The sequence below is a fragment of the Rhinopithecus roxellana genome, chromosome 20 (genome assembly GCF_007565055.1).
Source record: "Rhinopithecus roxellana isolate Shanxi Qingling chromosome 20, ASM756505v1, whole genome shotgun sequence".
In the NCBI taxonomy this organism is placed as follows: Eukaryota; Metazoa; Chordata; class Mammalia; order Primates; family Cercopithecidae; genus Rhinopithecus; species Rhinopithecus roxellana.
Genome location: NC_044568.1, coordinates 30051532 through 30074294, shown reverse-complemented (window position 1 = coordinate 30074294; position 22763 = coordinate 30051532). Strand labels below are relative to the sequence as shown.

At 36.9% G+C, this 22763-nt stretch overlaps 1 protein-coding gene across 5 annotated transcripts in view; it reads left to right on the top strand.

Moving 5' to 3' along the window:
* The window catches only part of PHKB (phosphorylase kinase regulatory subunit beta), a 255797-nt gene that overhangs the window by 151500 nt on the left and 81534 nt on the right, over window positions 1–22763 (top strand). For all 5 annotated transcript variants that reach the window (XM_030925696.1, XM_010354865.2, XM_010354864.2 and 2 more), the window contains 2 exons: window positions 596–754; window positions 15504–15598. In XM_030925696.1, the coding sequence (XP_030781556.1) occupies window positions 596–754; window positions 15504–15598 (254 nt within the window). The remainder of the gene's footprint in view (window positions 1–595; window positions 755–15503; window positions 15599–22763) is intronic.

Here is a 22763-nt window from a genome sequence, read left to right as displayed (position 1 = left end):
CAATATCTGAAAGGAACCAGAATATCCGGCTTGCTATAGCTTATCAAATCTGTTGCCTCCTGCGCAACAAGTCTGCCTCCCTGCTTTCTAATCATTACAGTGTCTTGAAGGGAACATTTGGGAAAGACACTAATTTTGATATGGTTTGGCTGGCTGTGTCCCCACCCAAAGCTCACCTTGAATTATGGTAATTCCCATGTGTCAAGGGTGGGGCCAGGTGGAGATGATTGAATCATGGGGGCAGTTTCCCCCATACTGTTCTCATAGTAGTGAATAAGTCTCAGGAGATTTGATGGTTTTATAAATACATAAGCCCTCTTGCCTGTCACCGTGTAAAACACCGTGTAAAGACACTAATTTTGATGTGGTTTGGCTGTGTCCCCACCCAAAGCTCACCTTGAATTATAGTAATTCCCGTGCTCTTCCTTCACCTTTCACCGTGACTGTGAGGCCTCCCCAGCCATGTGGAACTCTGAGGCCATTAAAACTCTTTCCTTTATAAATTACCCAGTCTTGGGTATATCTTTATTAGTAGCATCTGAGTGGACTAATACAGATTTGTTATATTTTAAATATGTATTTTTAAATTCCATAGGATATCCTGTTGTACCAAAGTACTATTATGTGCCAGCTGACTTTGTAGAATATGAAAAAAATAACCCTGGTAGTCAAAAACGATTTCCTAGCAACTGTGGCCGTGATGGAAAACTGTTTCTTTGGGGACAAGCACTTTATATCATCGCAAAACTCCTGGGTAAGTGGAGAAGATTGGAAATGGAATTTTTTTCCTTGTTATTAAACTATTAGAAATAAATATGCCTTTGCTGATGTTTATGTTGGATTTGGGTGGTGTTTCATGCTCTTAGGAGGTCTTTGGGGAGTTTCTTAGTATCTAGTGGTATATTAATATATCTATTTCACTGAATGATGATGGACAGTTTCTGGGAAAAAAGCGCAATAGGTATGGGTACCATTTGTGATCATTTAGGGGGCTGCATTTGGCTTACTATATAGGTTTCCTGCAGAAGATTATAGAAACTTTGAGTTACTTTTATATGATATATTAAAAATTCTGACTTAAGAAGACAGTAACAGTCATGCTTCGTTATACCTTTAGTAAACCACTTGCCAAAAGGTATTGGTCATCTCAAAGTTCTCTTCTGTCCAATAAATACATATTGGCAATTTTAGTTGGAGGCTTAATAGGGCCGTTATTCATTATTCTTTGAAGAATTATTTTTCATCTTCTACAACTTGAGCTGAATCATAGCACTCTTGGACGCTTTGAAATGAAGACAAATTTGATAAACACAGGGAAAGCATTATGCATCTTCCTGCAACATTCTTTGTTCAAATTTTAAATGTTATTAGCATTTACATCAAAAAGGCTATCACTTTAGAGTCAGAATTCCTTTACGGCAAAAAGATTATGAAATAGGCTAACTGTAAATACTGTACCTGCACTAAAAGAACTGCCTACTGTATAAAATACTGTTATGATTTTTGTTGTTTCTACCATTACTGCATAAGTTCTAATACATTTGTGCCATAAGAGTAATCATCTTCAGTTTTTAAAAAAATTCCATTAGGGAAGAATATTTCACAGGACAGATTTCCAATTTGAGCTTTACGTAAATGATATGTAAGAGCAGGCAGAAGCTAACCAAATAAGTGAAAACTAAGTTAATGCTGTTCTCAGTTTGCTCCTTTCCTAACTCTATTTTCTGGGTCTCTATATATACCTAATGCTAATTTAAGAACATGAAGAAACATTTTCTTCCTCCTTTAAAGGGACAGCTTTTTGACAAGGCGTTGATATTATTTATATAGGCTTTGCTTTTAGAATTTCCAAAGTGGGGGGAAAGGCACATGAAATAGTTTTCTTATAATCAACCCAAGTTGGGAAAGTTATCTCTGGTTAGATTGTTATTTCCATCTCACTAGCATAATTACAAAGAAGCTTTGTTGATACAGTTAAGTAAAACATGTTTTAGTAGAGGACTAGTTAACTTATGTAAGGATAAGAATTTTAATATTAGAATTTTTTTAAAGTTTTTAAAAATTTTTAAAGTTTTTATGTACTACATTTGGAAACTACAAATGAGCATGAGGAATTTTTTCTGTGATTCTGAGGCTGAAAACTGGAACCTGGGATCTGGGATATGAAATTAAAACCTTCTTCATCCTGCTTTTTGCGGTATATCCAGACTGGGTTTAGTGCAACTAGAAAGAATGTTGTTTGAGCAAAGCCTCTAGATAAAATTGACAAGGCTAGTGAATTGAGAAGGTGGAATTGACCACACCCTACATAAGCAAATTGAGCTTTAAAAAAAGAAAAAGAAGCCGGGCGCGGTGGCTCAAGCCTGTAATCCCAGCACTTTGGGAGGCCGAGACGGGCGGATCACGGGGTCAGGAGATCGAGACCATCCTGGCTAACCCGGTGAAACCCCGTCTCTACTAAAAAATAAAAAAAATTAGCCGGGCGAGGTGGCGGGCGCCTGTAGTCCCAGCTACTCGGGAGGCTGAGGCAGGAGAATGGCGTAAACCCGGGAGGCGGAGCTTGCAGTGAGCTGAGATCCAGCCACTGCACTCCAGCCTGGGCGACAGAGCGAGACTCCGTCTCAAAAAAAAAAAAAAAAAGAAAAGAAAAAAGAAAAAGAATGACAATAGTATCAGTAAAAAAGCATTGAAGTTTCCAAAATAAATGTGTTGAATGTAGACAGGTCTTGAGTGAAGATAGTATTTTCTTATATTAAGACCAGAGTGAACAGAAATAGTACAGGTCATGCCTCCATTTCTGTTTCTTGACCCAAAAGAATAAGAAATACTGCAGGGCTACCATTAAAGAAAGTCAGTTTCTCTTTTCCCTGCTGATCTTCTGAAAAGGCAGCAAGAACATGCAGAAGGTATGTTGCATACTATGAAACCACATACTTATCTCCAGCTGAAAAAAAGAAATATTGCATATTCATTAGTAGTCTAGCCTAGCTTTGTGTCATCTGGTTAACAGCTCACTGGTTAAGACGAATAACATCTCAGAAGACTGAATCATTTAGTTGCCCTTAACTATTGTATACTACCCCTAAGAACCATCAGACTTCTATGGATTTTCGTTAAGATTCCAGATACAACATTTACTTAAATCGTCTTTATTTATTAAAGGAGCCTCAGTTGGATATCTGCTTGACAACATTTTGTGAGCAGCTAATTGTGGTTACTGTTTTTACATGAAAATAATATAATAGTGAATCTTTAAAAATACTCTATAGTATGTGCCTTTCGCTAATTCAGGCCAGTTTGTATCTCAATGAATTCTAATAATATTTTGCTTTATGTATGCCTAACTAAATAATTATATAACAAAACTGTGACTTCTATTCAATTGTTAAAGAAAAGACACAGTATGCTATATCCTGAACCAAGGCCTGAACTCCCCACTGTGCTCTTAAAAAATAAGTTCATTATTCACAGTATTTCCTTTTCTCTTATGAAATTTATACTTTTAGAAAATCAATATTTTCTATATAACTGGTAAATATATTATAAAGATGTATACTTTAAACCCCCTAAGACATATCTTAAGATACATTGACATATCTTAGAATAAAATGATCATTAGTTATACCTTCAACTGTTATTCAAATTTGAAAGTTTAGAAACCATTCATGTAAGACCAGTCTAAAGAAATCCGAGTACCTTTTTGAGCTCTTTGCAAAAATAAATAACCTTAAAAGTACAGCCATTCATTGCTTAATGGTAGGGCTATATTCTGAGAATTGTGTCATTAGGTGATTTTTAGCCTACGACATACCTAGCCTATATGATATAGCCAATTGCTCCTAGACTACAAACTTGTAGAACATGTTACTGTACTGAGTACTGTGGACAATTGTAACACAATGGTAAGTATCTGTGTACCTAACATATTTAAACATAGAAAAGGTATAGTGAAGATACAGTATTGTAATCTCATGGGACATCTTTATGCATCATCACATGACTGAATTATTGCATTAAAAATCACTTGAGGCTGGGTGCAGTGGCTCACGCCTGTGTCCCAGCATTTGGGGAGGCTGAGGCACGCAGATTGCTTGAGCCCAGGAGTTCACAACTAGTCTCCCTAGAAACTGGGACTACAGGTGCACGCCGCCACACCTGGCTAATTTTTTGTATTTTTAGTAGATACAGGGTTTCACCATGTTGCCCAGCCTGGTCTCGAACTCCTGAGCTCAGGCAATCTGCCCGCCAGGCATGGTGGTGCATGGCTGTAGTCCCAGCTACTCAGGAGGCTGAGGCCAGGGGATCACCTGAGCCCTGGAGGTTAAGGTTGTGGTGAGCAGTGATTGCACCACTGCACTCTAGCCTGGGTGATAGAGTGAGACCCTGTCTCAAAAAAAGGATTAAAAAATTGCTTGAAAATCTTGATGTTTGGATTGAATTTTTTTTTTGAGATACAGAAAACTAAAGAAATATAAAGTTAATGATAACATTACTCTAAAACCATTAGAAAACCATTATAAAGGCCATTATATAACTTTAATATATGTGCTTATTCAGTATGTCCTAAAAAGAGATACTAACATATCAGCTTTTAAAAATCTGAATTCTAGGGCCAGGTGTGGTGGCTCACGCCTGTAATCCCAGCACTTTGGGAGGCCGAGGCAGGCAGGATCATGAGGTCAGGAGATCGAGACCATCCTGGCTAACACAGTGAAACCCCATCTCTACTAAAAATACAAAATATTAGCCAGACGTGATGGCACGCACCTGTAGTCCAGGAGAATCACTTGAACCTGGGAGGCGGAGGTTGCAGTGAACCAAGATCGTGCCACTGCACTCCAGCCTGGGTGACAGAGCAAGACTCCATCTCAAAATTAAAAAAAAAAAAAATCTGACTTCTAGACTTCAGCTTGTCTTTTCCATATGTGCAACTAACTTTTCTTATCCTGTACATCAGACATTTGTAGTGATGATCTTCATTCAGGTACTACTACATGATCCCGGCTCATTAAAGATTATAACTTTACATACTGTATAATTTAAGGCAGGTGAATACAATAATTTTTAGGGTGGATATTTTGAAAATATTAATAAACATTAATGGTTAAAACAAGATACATTCTCTTGGTAAACTTGAATATTAAGCAATTTTAGTTAACTACAACTTTCTCTCCAATATACACAAACTCCCAGAATACTCAAGTTAATGAAAATTTGCTTGAATCTCACAACAGAATTTTTTTTAAGAGACAAGAGGGTTTCACTCTGTCACCTAGGCTGGAGTGCAGTGGTACGATCATAGCTCAATGGAGCCCCAAACTCCTGGGCTCAAGTGATCCTCCTACCTCAGCCTCCTGAGTAGTTGGGACTACAGGCACAGATCACGACACGTGGCAGGATCTTTTTCTTTTGGGGATGGGTATAACTTAATTTCTTTGGAACACTAACAAGCTACTTTTAAAGTGATAAAATAGATATAGAAGTACTTTAAAATTTCCAAAGTGTTATGTATATACAAAGTTCACAACTTGATTTCTTGGGTTCCCAAAGTTCTTTGGTAAGTCATTGTTTGGAAGCCAATTTATTTTCCTGTAGAAATTATATTTTAAATGATTATTAACACCCAGCAAACTTGTAACCGTGGGGTTATGAATTATTTCTCTGACATTATCATCTTTTTCTTCTACTTTCTCCCTCTCTAGCTTCTCTTCCCTTTTTTTTTCTTTTTTTTTGGGGGGGGGGGTTTGAATGTAAGATCTGCCACTTACTACCTGTGTGATTCGAGTTTTCTTAACTTCCCCGAACATTAATTTCTTTATTTTTATGTTATAAGGATTAGCTGGTAAGGAAATACACATAAAGCATTTACTGTGGGACAAATACATGTTTAAATGGTTCTTCCCCTTTCTGTTCCTACTTTACCATTCATCTACTTGTTGATCTCTGCTTCTATTTATAGAGGCCTACTCTTTGATAGTGACTATGGATATCCAGTAGCTCACTAACAAGAGTTATAGGAAATACTTCTGCCTGTCTCTCTCTAAGGGCAACCTAATTATTCTGACATACTACTTCCTAATTCCAGTGTTTGTCACAAAAATAAGCCCTTTTGCATTTGATTTTATTCATGACATTTCTTGCCTAATTGATCTCAAATATAAAAGCTAAAGCTACAGATTAAACCTGGAAATCTAATGCTTTTTAAACTTAAAATCATTGGTCAAGTGTCCCCTAGTGTATATAAGGACATAAGAAACTGAGGTCTTGATTTTCTTTGGTCTGTTGTCTTCAAATACAGTTGACTCTTCAGGATAGCACGTGGTTTTGTTACTGCTCAGTTCAAGATAAAATGAATAGATAAGAATGTACAGGTATATTTTTACATGTTGGTTGCTAAGAGATTTCCCAGTTGTTGCACTTTAGGAAACTTCAAGAATATTTTCATTATCTTTCTCATGTTACCCATTTGATGGCTAGTGACCTAAAGTGGGATTTCTGTGCAGCAGGCATTATAAACATCTTGAAGCATATGTAGTATTACTTTAAAGGCTTCACCTGGGAAGACTTTCTTTCTTTAGCTTCCTGTATAAATAACTGACTTTCCTTTTTTTTTTTTTTGGAAACGGAGTCTCGCTGTGTCACCCAGGCTGGAGTGCAGTGGCGCTATCTCAGCTCACTGCAATCTCTGCCTCCAGGGTTCAAGCAATCCTTCTGCCTCAGCCTCCTGAGTAGCTGGGACTACAGGTGCATGCCACCACGCCTGGCTAATTTTTTGTATTTTTAGTAGAGACGGGGTTTCACCATGTTGCCCAGGCTGGTCTCAAACTCCTGAGCTCAGGCAATCTGCCCGCCTTGGCCTCCCAAAGTGCTGGGATTACAGACGTGAGCCACTGCGCCCGGCCGATAAGTGACTTTCTTAAAGCTAAAATGTTTTTATTGAATTAGTACAAGTGCTAGAAAATTTGCGTAGACATTATTCTCATCCTTACATATATTAGTAAAGTTGAATATGAGAGTAGTAATAGACTGTGAGAGGGCTTTTCTTACATGTTTGTCACACTGATTTTCAGAAACACTAATATAATACCTGCCTTAAAATATGTCACATTCCGTGCTCTGCCTTTTACAAACATCATCCTAAGTAATCTTCCTAACATCTCTTTGAGATGGGTACTACGTGGCGTAGGTGAGGAAACTTAGGCCCACAAGAGTTTAACAACTCACCCAAGGTTACAGAGCTCATGAGTAACAGAGTTTGTTGATTTATTCAGGAGTCTACAGGGTGCTTGTGTCACCTGTAACCTCTGTGGCATTAAATATTCCTATTAAAAACAAAAGCATTGCTAATCTAATAAGATAATAAATCGAGTCTTGTTTTCATTTACATTCTGACTGTTAGAAACATATTTCTTAGTCACTCTTCTGTGAATTGTTTAGTAATTTTTTTTTTGCCCATTTAATCTTGGTTTTATGGTTTTTCTTATCAGTCTACATGAATGTTTTATATATTAAGTGTATAAAACCTCTCTGATATTTTCCTAGTTTGTTTGTCTTTAAATTTTGCTTTTGCTATATTTTCATGAGCAGAACTTAAAATCTTTACACACTCAGATCTACCAGTGTTTTCCTATTTAATTTTTGCTGTGGAATTTACCATTTAATTTTAGAAAGTCCATCGTTGTTAATCGGTTGAGTAAAATTCATACACACACACACACAGAAACACACACACACACAGAAACACACACACACACACATACATATTTGGAATTTTTTGTTCTAATATGAGGTTAAGGATCTGCATTTTCTTTTTCTCCAAATAGCTCATTTCATAATTCATGTGTTACTAATATGTGTCACCATAGCTGAGAATCAGCTAGGCTTTGAAGTACATAATTTTACCCTATAAATATCTGCTGAACCTATTTTAGTATGTCCTATGTAATTTTTGTGTCATGATAAAAAATATTTGCTCTGTTAAATTTTCTTTAAATTATTATTTCATTAAAGAAACAGATTTTTCTTAATATTTTCTTTTTATGCTGGACAATTTTTGCTTGAGGTAAGCCCAGGGTATATTTTATAAACCTTCTGTGAAAAAAAAAAATTAATTAACTTAATTCCTATTTTATAAGGATTTAAAGACAGATATCTCTATTTTATAGAAATTCTTGATTATCTTGGAGGTGTGGTGCTATATTGTAAATGTAGAAAGCCATTGATCTCTTACCCTCGCTCTTTTATTTTCATTTGGAATATTCTGTAGTTTGTTGTGTATAAGTTCTTTCAGGATTGTCACTCTTCACCAGAAAACCAGTTTCATTGAATTGGAACAATAAAGACCTCTATTTTTGCCTCCTGAATAATAAAAATCAATGCAGTGGGGAAAAAATATGCCCATAAACTTGACCTTTTAATGGTATTTGTCACTTTTATACCATTATGGAAATTAAAGTAATGATTACGGCAATTAGCGTTTCTGTATTTGCTAACCCACTAATTTATTATTCTGCTTAGTAAGTGTATTGAGTGCCTACTAGGTGCTGGCGGCTGTGCTAGGTACTGGGCGTCATGTATAAGAAGCATACAGTCTATGAGGTTATAGATGAGCACGTGGTGTAAGTGGGAACATCAATCTAGGTATAGAAGTGTGGCACAAAGAGAGAAATATGAAGGAAATGCAAAGAAATAAGCTTTTGAAAGACTTGGTTAACCATTTGATTCTTACCACTTTTAATAGGTTAGCATTTATGCTTTACAATGATATAAGGTTTCTTAATTTATCTGTCACTATTTATAAATAACAAAATATTGTAATAAAGATAGAATTTAATTTCTATAGCATGACAGTGAAAACTTGTTGGTTTTAGAAATTTTTTTACATCTCGGTGATCATATAATTGAGATAGGGAAATAATTTACTGCCTATTTAGAATATCAGTGTGTTAACCCTGTATCATGAGCTAAACTGAAATTAATACATTAAAATTATATGTCGATATCTGCTTCTTTTATTGATTTGGTTTAAATTTTTAAAAAGTATATTTTTTTTCAGAGAGAAAGGAGAACATTGGTATTATGCAACCTGATTTAGATAGGAAAAATGTAACGTGTCTAAATAGTTTTTTTTATTTCATCCTCCTTCTGGTATTATTTTCACCTATGTAGTGTAGAATGTCAGTGTTCTTAAAGGGCAGGATTACTATGTGATTAAGAGCCCAGACTCTGGAAGCCAACTGACTGTGTCTCAACTTTGCTGTATACCAACCATAAGAAAGTTGCCTAAACACTCAGATGCCTCTGGTTCATCATCTGTAAAATGATAAGGTTGTTGTGAGAATTAATGAATGAATATATGTGAAATACTTAAAACAATGCCTGGAGCTTAATAACTGTGTAGGTATTGCTGCTGCTGCAGAGGCCGAGGTGGCTCTGGCAGACTCTGCTGCTGCTCTTCCTCCTCCTTCTTGTTATTCTACTATTAATACTACTTTATTATTGAAAAGATCTTCCAAGAGTCACTAAAATCCTTTGGTGATTTTGTCTCAAATAACAATTCAGATGTGCCTGGAAGGTACCCCAGGATAGAAATCTAATGTAGAAATATTCCTAAAGCTGCAAATAAATTTATAACCATTGATTCCCTGCTCTGTCATATTCACTACCTAAAAGCAATATATAAAAAGCTATGGAAAATGAACTGTTATCTTTTTAGTAAATATTATACACAGGTACATTTATACAAAACTCAGCATAGTATTGTTTTTAAGTGATCAGCATAGAGCCAAAGATCAAGAATGAAATAAACATGTTTTATAGCTTACATGCAGTAAAAATGAAGAAGTGTGCTGACTCACTTTAGAAGTTGGATTTTTTTGTTGTTTTTTATCAATTAATTTGCAACTGTGTGAGCATAACTAAGATAACTTTATAGATGCAGACTTGCTGGGTTGGAAAATATGTTCACTGTAAATTTGTGTAGATAACTGACAACTTGCATGCCAAGGAGATTTTGCAGAATTGCATTTCAGGGGCTTTTCCTACCACCACCACCTCTCCCTCACATATTCTCTTCTAGGCCCATGGAGAAATCCTGCTGTAGTGAGTGAGTCTCTGGTGCTGATGGGTATCCTTCAAGTGTGTTACAACAGAAGACAGCAGAGAACCACAGACTTAGTGCCTTCCTCCCCACGGCCTTTCACTCTAAATTTCTGTCCATGTTATATCCTTGGATTTTATCAAAAGTTGCCATAAGGAACTACCGTGTTAAAAGGGCTTCCATTTTTACAGTGCAACAGCAATTGAGGACGTTGCCTTCATGTTGGTCAGTGCCCCATAAAAAAAAAAAAAAAAAAAAAAAAAAAAAACGCCCCTTCTCAGAAATCTGTTTTAGAATTTTGTATCAGGAAACACTGCTTCTTAACAAACTGATTTCCTTCCTTTATTTTTCTGATTTTTCTGAAAGAAATCTGACTTCTTTCCTATTATTTTTAAAATAGCTTTATTGAGATATGATTTACATACCATATATTTTACCTATTTGAAGTTTACAATTCAGTGATTTTTGATATGTTTATAGAGTTGTGCAATCATCACTGCAATCAGTTTTACAATGTTTTCATCATCTCCCTGCCAAAAAACCTCAGGCCTAGTAGCAGTCACTCCTCATTTCCCTCTCATCACTTCACCCTTTCACCCAGCACTAGGCAATGGCTAGCCTACTCTCTAATTCTATAGATTTGCCTATTTGGGACATTTCATATAACTCGAAACTGATAATGTGGACTTTTGTGTCTGGCTTCTTTCACTTAACATAATATTTTCAAGGTTTATCCATGTTGTAGCATGTTTCAGCAATTCATTCTTTTTATGGCGGAACAATATTCCATTGTATGTATACATTACATTTTATTTACCCATATCATCAGCAAATGAACATTTGGGTTGTTTTCACTTCTTAGCTATTATGAATAATGCTGCTATAGACTTTATATAAAATTATTGTTTGACATATTTTTCATTTCTCTTGGGTGTATACCTAGGCATGTAATTGCTGGGTCTATGCTAACTCTTTCATTTAACATTTTGAGCAACTTACAGACTGTTTTCCAAAGCTGCTGTATCATTTTGCTTTCCCATCAACATTATGTGAGGGTTTCTATTTCTCTACATCTTTGCCAACACTTGTTCTTACCTATTTTCCTTTTTCAATTGTAGCCTTCCTAATAGATATAAAGTGATACCTCATTGTGGTTTTGGTTAGCATTTCCCAAATGACTAATGTTGAGCATTTTTTCATGTGTTTATTGGTAATTTGTATATCTCCTTTGGAGAAATGCCTATGTAGACACTGTGGCTATTTTTTAATTGGGTTTTTTTTATTTTTATTATTGTGTTGTTATGAGTGTTTTATATCTTCTAGGTTTAAATCCCTTACAAGATACCTGATTTGTGAATGTTTTCTCACCATTCTTCGGGCTGTTATTTCACTTTCTTGATGGATCTTTTGCGGCACATAAAAGTTATAATTTTGATGAACTCCAATTTATCTCTTCTTTTGTCGCTTTTGTTATGATGTCATAGTTTTGTCTAAATCAGTCACAAAGACTTACTCCTATAATTTCTTCTAACAGTTTTATTGTTTTAACTCTTACATTTAACTCTTGGATCTATTTTGAGTTGATATTTATATATGGTGTAAGGAAAAGGTCCAGCTTCATTCTTTTGCATTTGAATATCCAATTGTCTCTGCACTATTGGTCAATAAAAAAAACTTTTTTTGGCTGGGCATAGTGTCTTACGCATGTAATCCCAACCCTTTGGAAGGCTGAGGCTTGAGGCCAAGAGTTTAAGACCAGCCTGGCCAACATGGCAAAACCCTGTCTCTACAAAAAACACAAAATTAGCCAGGCATGGTGGTAAATGCCTGTAATCCCAGCTACTCAGGAGACTGAGGCACCAGAAGAACCTGGGACGCGAAAGTTGGAGTAAGTTGAGATTGTGCCACTGCACTCCACCTGGATAACAGAGCAAGACTCTGTCTCAAAACAAAACAAAGAAAAATCCTTTCTCTCCCTACTGAATTGTTTTGACACCCGTGTCAAAAATCAGTTGACTATATATGCAAGGGTTTATTTTTGGACTCTGTATTCTATTTCTGTGTCTATTCTTATGCTAATACCACACTATTAATTACCATAGCTTTTTTCCTTTCCAATCTGATACTTTTTATTACTTTTTCTTTCCCAATTTCCCTGGCTGGAACCTCCAGTTCAATGTTGAATAGAAGTGGTGAGAGTGAACATCCTTGTCTTATTCCTGAACTTTGGGGGAAAAGCATTTAGTCTTTTACCATTGAGTGTGATATTAGCTGTAGCTTTTTCATAGATGCCCTTTATTTGGTTGAATACATTTTCTTCTGTTCCTACTTTGTTGAATGTTTTTATTCAAGGATGTTGAATTTTGTCAGTGCATTTTCTCAGTCTGTGGAAGTGATCATATAGTGTTTTCTTCTTTATTTTGTTGATAGGGTCTGTTAGTAATTGACTTTGTGATGTTAAGCCATCTTTGCATTTGTGGGATAGATTCTACTTGGTTATGATGTGTCATCCCTTCTTTATGTTATTGGATTTGGTTTGCTAGTATTTTGCTGAGGATTTTTGTGTCTGTATAACAGATTTTGCTTTGTAATTTTCTTGTGATACTTTGATTTTGGTATTAGAATAATATTGAACCTCTTAGAATGAGTTGGGAGGTGTTCTCTCTTTTTTGGGAGGGGGAGCACAGTTTGTGAAAGGTTGGTTTTAATTTTTCTTTAACTGCTTGGTAGAATGCACCAGTGATGCCATCTAGTCTTGAGCTGTGTGTGTGTGTGTGTGTGTGTGAAGTTTCAATCACTTTATGTACTTTTTACAAATCTGTTTAGATTTTCTATTCCTTCTTGAGTCAGTTTTGGTCGTTTGTGTCTTTCTGGGAATAATTCATCCATTTCATCTAGGTTATCTAATTTGATGGCATATATTTGTTGATATTATTCTCTTATAATCCTTTAGTTCTGTAGTAATGTTTCTTTCTTGCATTCTTTTTTCTTTTTTTTTTTTTTATTATACTTTAAGTTCTAGGGTACATGTGCACAATGTGCAGGTTTGTTACATATATATCCCTGTGCCATGTTTGTGTGCTGCACCCATTAACTCATCATTTACATCAGGTATAACTCCCAATGCCATCCCTCCCCCACCCCCTCCCCACAATAGGACCCCGTGTGTGATGCTCCCCTTCCTGTGTCCAAGTGATCTCATTGTTCAGTTCCCACCTATGAGTGAGAACATGTGGTATTTGGTTTTCTGTTCTTGTGATAGTTTGCTGAGAATGATGGTTTCCAGCTGCATCCATGTCCCTACAAAGGACACGAACTCATCCTTTTTTATGGCTGCATAGTATTCCATGGTGTATATGTGCCACATTTTCTTAATCCAGTCTGTCACTGATGGACATTTGGGTTGATTCCAAGTCTTTGCTATTGTGAATAGTGCCGCAATAAACATACGTGTGCATGTGTCTTTATAGCAGCATGATCCTTTGGGTATATCCCCAGTAATGGGATGGCTGGGTCAAATGGTATTTCTAGTTCTAGATCCTTGAGGAATCGCCACATTGTTTTCCACAATGGTTGAACTAGTTTACAGTACCACCAACAGTGTAAAGTATTCCTATTTCTCCACATCCTCTCCAGCACCTGTTGTTTCCTGATTTTTTAAAGATTGCCATTCTAACTGGTGTGAGATGGTATCTCATTGTGGTTTTGATTTGCATTTCTCTGATGGCAAGTGATGATGAGCATTTTTTCATCTGTCTGTTGGCTGTATGAATGTCTTCTTTTGAGAAGTGTCTATTCTTATCCTTTGCCCACTTTTTGATGGGTTGTTTTTTTCTTGTAAATTTGATCGAGTTCTTTATAGGTTCTGGATATTAGCCCTTTGTCAGATGAGTAGATTGCAAAAATTTTCTCCCATTCTGTAGGTTGCCTGTTCACTCTGATGGTAGTTTCTTTTGCTGTGCAGAAGCTCTTTAGTTTAATTAGATCCCATTTGTCAATTTTGACTTTTGTTGCCGTTGCTTTTGGTGTTTTAGACATGAAGTCCTTGCCCATGCCTATGTCCTGAATGGTATTCCCTAGGTTTTCTTCTAGGGTTTTTATGGTTTTAGGTGTAACATTTAAGTCTCTAATCCATCTTGAATTAATTTTTGTATAAGGAGTAAGGAAAGGATCCAGTTTCAGCTTTCTATTTATGGCTAGCCAATTTTCCTAGCACCATTTATTAAATAGGGAATCCTTTCCCCATTTCTCGTTTTTGTCAGGTTTGTCAAAGATCAGATGGCTGTAGATGTGTGGTATTATTTCTGAGGGCTCTGTTCTGTTCCATTGGTCTATATCTCTGTTCTTTCTTGCATTCTTGATTTAGTAATTTGAGTCTTCTCTCTTCTTGGTCAGTCTAGCTAAAGGTTTGCAAGTTTTATTGAGCTTTTTAAGAAACTACTTTTGATTTCCTTGATTCTGTATTGTTTTTCTATACTTTGTTTCATTAATTTCCTCTCTAATCTTTATTATTTCCTTCCTTCTGTTGCTTTTGATTTAGTTTGCTCTTTTTCATCCACTGTCTTTTTTTTTTTTTTCTTTTTTTTTTTGAGACAGAGTCTCTCTCTATCGCCCAAGCTGTAGTACAGTGACACAATCTCGGCTCACTGCAACTTCCGCCTCCTGGGTTCAAGTGATTCTCCTGCCTCAGCCTCTTGAGTAGCTGGGATTACAGGTGCACACCACCACGGCCAGCTCATTTTTTTTTTTTTTTTTTTTTTGTATTTTTAGTAGAGATGGGGTTTCACCATGTTGGCCAGGCTGGTCTCGAACTCCTGACCTTGTGATCTGCCCGCCTCGGCCTCCCAAAGTGCTGGGATTACAAGCATGAGCCACTGTGCCCAGCCGTCTCATCCACTGTCTTAAGATGGAAAAATAGGTTATTTATTTGAGATTTTCCTTCTGTTTAATATAGGACTTTATAGCTATAATTTTTTCTCTGAGCATTGTTTTACCCACATCCCATTGATTTTGGTGTTTGTCTTTATTTTCATTAATCTCATCAGAAAGTATATTAGAATATATTTTCTCATTTCCCTTTTGATTTATTATTTGACCCATTAGTTATTTAGTAGTATGTTTTCATTTCCACGTATGTGTGAATTTATAAGATTTCTTTCTGTTATTGATTCTTAATTTCATTCTCTTGTGGTCAGACAATATACTTTTTATTATTTCAGTCCTTTTCTATATATTGAGGCTTATTTTATGGCCTAGTATGTGGTATATCCTAGCGGAGGATGTTTCATGTACACTGAGAAAAATGTATATTCTGCTCTTGTTGGAGTATTTTCTAAAAGTCTAGTTGGTTTATAGTGTTATGCAAATGCATTTTCGGTAATGTCATTCCCCTTCTTTTTTTCAGTTGATGAACTAATCAGTCCTAAAGACATTGATCCTGTGCAGCGCTATGTCCCACTAAAAGATCAGCGTAACGTGAGCATGAGGTTTTCCAATCAGGTAAAGAGATATTGTATTTCTTAATTTAGACTCGCCCAGAGACATTTAAGCTCAATTGAAGAGTGTATTTTTGTTCTGAATAGGTTTTTGTTGTTCCTTCTGAAGGAAAGGTTTCTCCCTCTTCTGGTTAGTTAAGATTTTCTTGTGGTAAAGGGCTATTTGTTAATGAGGAAGTGGGTTTCAGATGGGTCCAAAAAAGTGCCTTCCAGGTAAACATTTCCATCTTCGGAATGTTGAGTTTAAGGTGTCAAGTGTCTTTGAGAAGAAGCAGTGCATCTGGGTGGCAGGAGGACCAGTGATCGAAGGGAGTGGGATCCCCCGAAAGTCCTGTGCTTGATGTCTCCCCTGCACTGTGGCTCCATGACAAGGCTGAGTGACTGACAGAGTTGTTACAGCAACAGCGACTTGGTGACGTGTTGGGGAAGGAATACTTTTACAATTTTTACATTTAGTAGCTATGGATTCAGACTGTGTTGTGTCAACAAAATAAGTGTTTGTAGGATCAGCAAGATTGATATTGACTTGAGCAAACCCTCAAGTATTAAATGATACCAGTAATGAGGACTGTTAAAATGAGAATGTTGTGGATTGCGGAAACTGCCTGAGGAGAAAGGGAATGAACCTGCATGTGTGCCTTGGATTCTAAGCAGTGAACATACATTTAATAAGATTGGTATCAACACTTACAGAAGATAATCTTACAAATGGAAATGTTCCTTATATTTAAAAAATTACATATTTTACATACACACACACACACACACACACACACACACACATACACACAGAGCAATAAGTGCTTGTTTTAATAAGAGAAAGGGAGAGCCAACGGCCCCATTAGATTGTATTGCACTGTTTCTCTGACTCTTTTGCTGGTCTTCAACAAAACATGTAATGACTCTGAGTTATTTATGGATGAGAAGCTATTTGAGAGACTTGTAAATAAATGCTATGGTTTTCTCAAGAACATAAAATTCCTGTGTTAATATGTGATGGAAATTTCCCACTGGCCTGTTAACTCCTTATGTAAGAGGGGATTTGGCCTTTATCTTAGTTAGCGCTCGTGTTGCTCATGTTGGTACAATTGGCAGAGTTGTTCTCAGCACTTGGTGACGTGTTGGGGAAGGAATCGTTTTTAAATTTTTGCATTTAGTAGCTATGGATTCAGACTGTGTCATGTCAACAAAACAAGTGTTTGTAGGTGCAGTGCAAGTGTACAGTCTGTACCGATTTGAAATACACCATTTTACTTGAAGACATGGCAAAATAGGGAATTCATTTAACTTCATATTACCAGTGCTGGGACTGAGCCATTTTAAGACTAATATGTATCACTTAAATAGTATTTCACATGTGTGACCCACTTCTCTAGAATGACAAAACCTCAAAGCCTTTTCTTAGAAAATAAATTAATAGGTCACAGATTTGTGGTGTGCGGATAGGAGCCAGAGAACATCAAAGCATTTCATAGGCATATGGCTAACAAAATCATCAATTTAAACAGTTGTTTCATGCTTGATACATATAATGATGGCTGTGGGTTATGTGTAAATTTTGGTGTACAATATACTGCTTGCAACTCTTTCTCTCCTGCTCAAGAAAGCTTATCAGGATATGAGTGACTGGGAGTGAATTTTAAAGAGAATTCACTCTGCAGGTAGGTTTTATTTCAAAATTACTTTGTACTGCTGCTACTGAATTATCTGTATCATGCCTCCCAAGTGGAGCCACATCCTAGCTAAGAGAAATGCTCTTCTCCTGTAGCCACATGGCAGAATACCTCTGTGCAGTGTTGTATACAGTTTCTGAGAGGGAGGTGATGGGGATATTTGCAGCAGAAAACTACTGGGAGTGGATATGTCGCCACATGGTTGTGGTGATATATAAAATATTGAAGCTGCCTTGCCACTTTCTCAGCCATTTTAAGCAGTAGGCAAGACCTGGCATGCCCATGTCTGTTCCCGGGGCTGGGTGAAGTGGACTGATGAAACAGAGGGTATCTCCAGATATGCAGCCCTCTGTTTGAAATGTTGGTGTCAGTAGCCACTTAGTCATGATTGAACAGGTGAGATTTTGTAACTGACTGATCTGTGGGAATTCACTAGGTGCTTTAAACCCTGCCACAAGTTAGGAAAGTAAATAGGAAGTAGTAAAGTCCAAGCAGTTTCTGAAAATGGTAGAAGTGCTTACCCTCGAAAGAAGGTATGTCAGGGATCCCATGACTACCCTCAGCCACTGTAATTCGCTAGAGGACTCACAGAACTTAGAAGCTGTTACACTTATAGTTAGGGGTGATTACTGTGAAAGGATACAGAATAAAATCAGCAAAGGGAAAAGGCACATGGGGCAAGTCCTGAGGAACCTGGGCACAGGCTTCCAAGTGTCTTCTTCCAGTGGAGTCAAGTGAGATACACTTAATTACACTAGCGAGGATGTGTCAACACATGCATAGTGTTGCCAATCAGGGAAGCTTGCTCAAGCTTTGTTGTGTATGGTTTTTACTAAAGGTCAGTTATGTAGGCATGCAGCATCTCAATTGTTTAAGCACCAGCCCCACAGGGAAAACCCAGATGTTCACTGTAAATCACATTGTTAGTGCAAACTCTCTGGACAAACTGGTACACCGTAGCCCAAGGCCTCAGGCATGCAAAACACTCTTATCATCTTGTGAGTCTCTTAGTTTTTCTCAAATGTTTTCTGTTTCTTTATTTTTGACTATATTTTACATTAATTGCATTTTGTTAAAATTTTGTATAACCACCGTCATGGTCAAGATGCTTAATTGTACCATCCCATATCACTGTAAGACTTCCTTGTGTTACTCCTTTATAATCATACCCACTTCCTTCACCCCAGTTCTTAAACCCTTGCAACTACTAATATGTTCTTTATTTTATAAATTTGTCATTTTAGGAGTGTTATAAAAATTGAACTGTACCTAACCTTTTGGGATTGGCTTTTTTCACTCAACATAATTTCCATGAGATTCCTCCAAGTTGTTGCATGTATCAACAGTGTATTAGTCCATTCTCAACTGCTATAAACAAATACCTGAGACTGGGTGATTTATAAAGAAAAGAGGTTTAATTGGCTCATGGTTCCGCAGGCTGTACAGGAAGCATAGCAACTTCCATGCTTCCAGACTTTTGGGGAGGCCTCAGGGAGGTTTTACTCATGGAGGAAGGCAAAGCAGGAATAGGCGTCTTATATGGCAGGAGCAGGAGAGTGAGGGGGAGGGCCTACACACTTTTAAACAACCAGATCTTGTGAGAACTCACTATGCAGTACCAAGGGGGAATGGTGCTACCATTCTTGAGAACTCCGCCTCCATGATCCAACCACATCCCACCAGTCCCTACCTTCAACACTGGAGATTACAGCTAGACATGAAATTTGGGTGGGAACATAGATCCAAAACATATCACATAGTTTGTTTCTTTTTATTGCTGAGTTGTATGCCATGGTATGGTGGTACCTTAGTTTGTTTAACCATTCACACATTGAAGAAAATCCTGCAGGTTATTTGAACATTCTTTAGAATTCCACTTTAATTTATTCATAATGTTCATTTATTATGTTTTTTCATATATCACTTTTTAAATTTGTGTTAGTTGGTTGCTCTAGGAATTACTGTATACATTCATAAGTTATCAAAAGTGTAGTGGTATAATTTTGCCACTTTAAGTGAATTATAGAAACCTTACCTCTTCCATTAGTTTCCCTTACCTTTTTCATTTCTTAAACATAATTTTTAAAAATATTTCCTCTGTCTTCATTGAGCAGCACATCAAATTTTGTGAAAAATTTTGCTTCAGCCATAAACTTTGATTCAAGAAGTTCATGGGATGAAGGATAGTCTATTGTGTTGACCTCAGTTTTTACCATTTCATGTTCTTTCCTATCTGAATGTCCCAGCCTTCTTCTGTTATTTTCTTTCTGATTGGAGACTTTCCTTCAGACATTATCTATGGGTAGGTCTACTAGCAACAAATTTCTTAGTTTTTCTTTGTCTGAGAATATCTTTATTTCACTTTCATTCCTGAAGGGTAGTTACGTTGGATATAGGATTGCTAGTTAACAATTGTTTTATTTCAGCAGTAAGAAATACTGTGCCACTTCCTCTGGCTTCCATAGTTTCAAATGAGAAATTCCCTGTCAGTTCAAATTTGTGTTCCTCTACAGGTAATGCCCCATTTCTTCTTGTCCTAAGTCTCCTTATGCCACTGGATGGAGGGCCAGAAGCTACCAGGCTCAGCTGACATGGGAGGATCAGCCTAATTGCTGTTGCCCCTGGTGTGGAGCAGGGGTTGAGTAGGACTGTCATTGCTTTGAAACCTCTGCAGGTGAATTGGACTGCCCAAGGGTACCTGAGTAGTAGAGCACTGTGGAGTCAGGAAGCTCTCTGGGGCTTCTTTGTTGATGCTGCAAATATGTTGGCCCATTAGTGCTCTGGTTGTGAAGCAGAGGTTGGGTTGGGTTGGCTCACCAGGACTTTGAAGTTGCTGCTGAAGACAGATTGGCCAACTGGTATCTCAGTTGAAGAGCTGAGATTAGAGCTCCCCACTTGGTCTCCGTTGTGCTTTCCATTTCTCAGTCCTCTGGTGAAACAGATTTTTCTTTTTTCTTTGCCTATTGGTTATTTCAGGCTGCAGACTCCTGCACTGCCCAGCCTAGCATATATGTAGTCTCAAGAATCTCACTGTATTGCCATTCTTCAAGGGCTGAGGCCTCTGGCCAGTCCGGTCTGCTTTCTTTCCAGCTTTCAGAATCCTTTAATAGTTATCTGTCTAGGCCATCTTATTCCTACTTCCAATTTTTATAGTGGATAATGTATGTTCATAAGTCTTTCTACAAGTAAAAAAGATTTCTTCTGTTCCTTTACTCATCTTTTTTCTTCAGAGTAATTTTTTAAACAATAATGGCTATCATTTATTGAGCACTTATTTTTAATGGCAGCTTTATTGAGGTAGAATTGCATCCCATACAATTCACTAATTTAAAGCATACAATTAAATGGTTTTTAGTATATTTACCAGAACCAATTTTAGAACATTCAGAACTATTCGGATACTATGGTCGTTTTTTAATTGATTTGTTTATTTTATTATTGTATTGTAACAGTTCTTTATATATTCTGAGACCTTTATATGATTGTAAAAATTTTCTGCCATTCTGTGGATTATCATTCCAGTTTCTTCTTGGTGTCATTTGAAGCACGGAAGTTTGAAGAAGCCTCATTTATCTATTTTTTCCTTTAGTTGCTTGTGCTTATGGTATCATGTCTAAGAAACCATTGCCTAATCCAAAGTCATGAAGATTGGTATCTGTATTTTCTTCTAAGAATTTTATAGTTTTAGCTCTTATATTTAGAACTGTGATCTATTCTGAGTTAATTTTATATATGGTGTGAAGTATAAAGCCAGCTTCATTCTTTGCATGTGGTTATACAGTTGTCAACATTTGTTGATTCTTCACAGTACATTTTTTCTTTTTTTAAAATAAAATAAAATATATATGATGTATATAAATATTATATATTGCCGAGACCAGCTTGGCTATGGAGACCCTAACCCAGCGGCACTAGAGGAATTAAAGACACACACACAGAAACACAGAGTGTGGAGTGCGAAATCAGGGATCTCACTGCCTTCAGAGCTGAGAGCCTTGAACAGAGATTTACCCACATATTTATTGACAGCAAGCCAGTCATAAGATTTACTAAAAGTATTCCTTATGGAAAATAAAGGGATGGGCCGAAATAAAGGGATGGGCTGTGGCTAGTTATCTGCAGCATGAACATGTCCTTAAGGCACACATTGCTTATGCTATTGTTGTGGTTTAAGAACACCTTAAGCGGTTTTCCACCCTGGGTGGGCCAGGTGTTCCTTGCCCTCATTCAGTAAACCAACAGCCTTCCAGTGTGGGCGTCAAGGCCATCACAAGCATGTCACAGTGCTTCAGAAATTTTGTTTGTGGCCAGTTTTGGGGCCAGTTTATGGCCAGATTTGGGGGCCTATTCCCAACAATATATAATGTATAAATATATACTATATATTATATAAATATATTTATATAATAATATAATATATAGTATCTATATGTAATATAAATATTATATTATACGTACATATAAAAGATATATATATATCATTTCAGTCATTCATAAGTGTACAAGTCAGTGGCATAAAGTACAGTTACGATGTAATGTAGCTGTTGCCTCTATGTATACCAAAACCTTTTTTATCGTCTTCAACAAAACTTCTGTACCCATTAAGCAGTAACCCTCTTTCTCTCCTCCCTCCAGCCCCTGGTAATCTCTATTGTACTTTTTGTCTCTATGAATTTGCCTATTCTAGTTACCTCATATAAGTGGAATCATGCCATATTTGTCCTTCTGTGTGTGGCTTATTTCACTAAGCATAATTTCCATACTAATGTTCGTGTGTTTCATTAGTATGGTGTTTTTCTTTCTTCCTACTGGTTATTTTGTCACATACCTGGTAGACCTCATCATTCAATTATATATTAGTGTGATAAGTGAGCTGATTATTCTCAATATATTAAGTAGTAGTCTGCTACCCCCACCATCCCATCCAGAGGTGAGGGAGAGGTGATGGGAGTTTTGTCTCCTGGCTAACCTTATTGATGTATCAGAGATCTGATTGGGAACAAACAAGACTCTTGTCACCCTTGCCAAATGCCAGAACATAAAAGGCTTGAAGAATCTGAAGAATCTGTTGTTTGCAGTGGAAGCCTTAACTCACCCCAGCCAGCTTGTTCTGTATATTTGGAGAAAAGCCCTGCTTTATTGCTGACTGTGGTTCCCTGTGTGGTACATGTGGCTGGCCACTGTGGCCTTTAATCAGTCCTTCTGTTCACTTCCGCTTCTCCCACCTGTCCTCCATTGTGCTTGCAAACCAAGTGCCCCTCTGGGTCTCTTCTAGTTGGTGGGTCAGCTCTCATACCTACTGCAGCACTTTGGTGATACTCTAAGTGGTATTGTTTGTTTTATACAGATTTTCTCTGCTCTGCTTTATTCATTAATGCATTTTTATTTGCCATCTTTTACACTAGAAATGTGTTTAAATGCCTTGTTATCTCATGACCTTCTTTCTGTCATTGCTCTGGCTTAGTCTTTTTTGTTTATTTTAAATCTGTAGCTGGT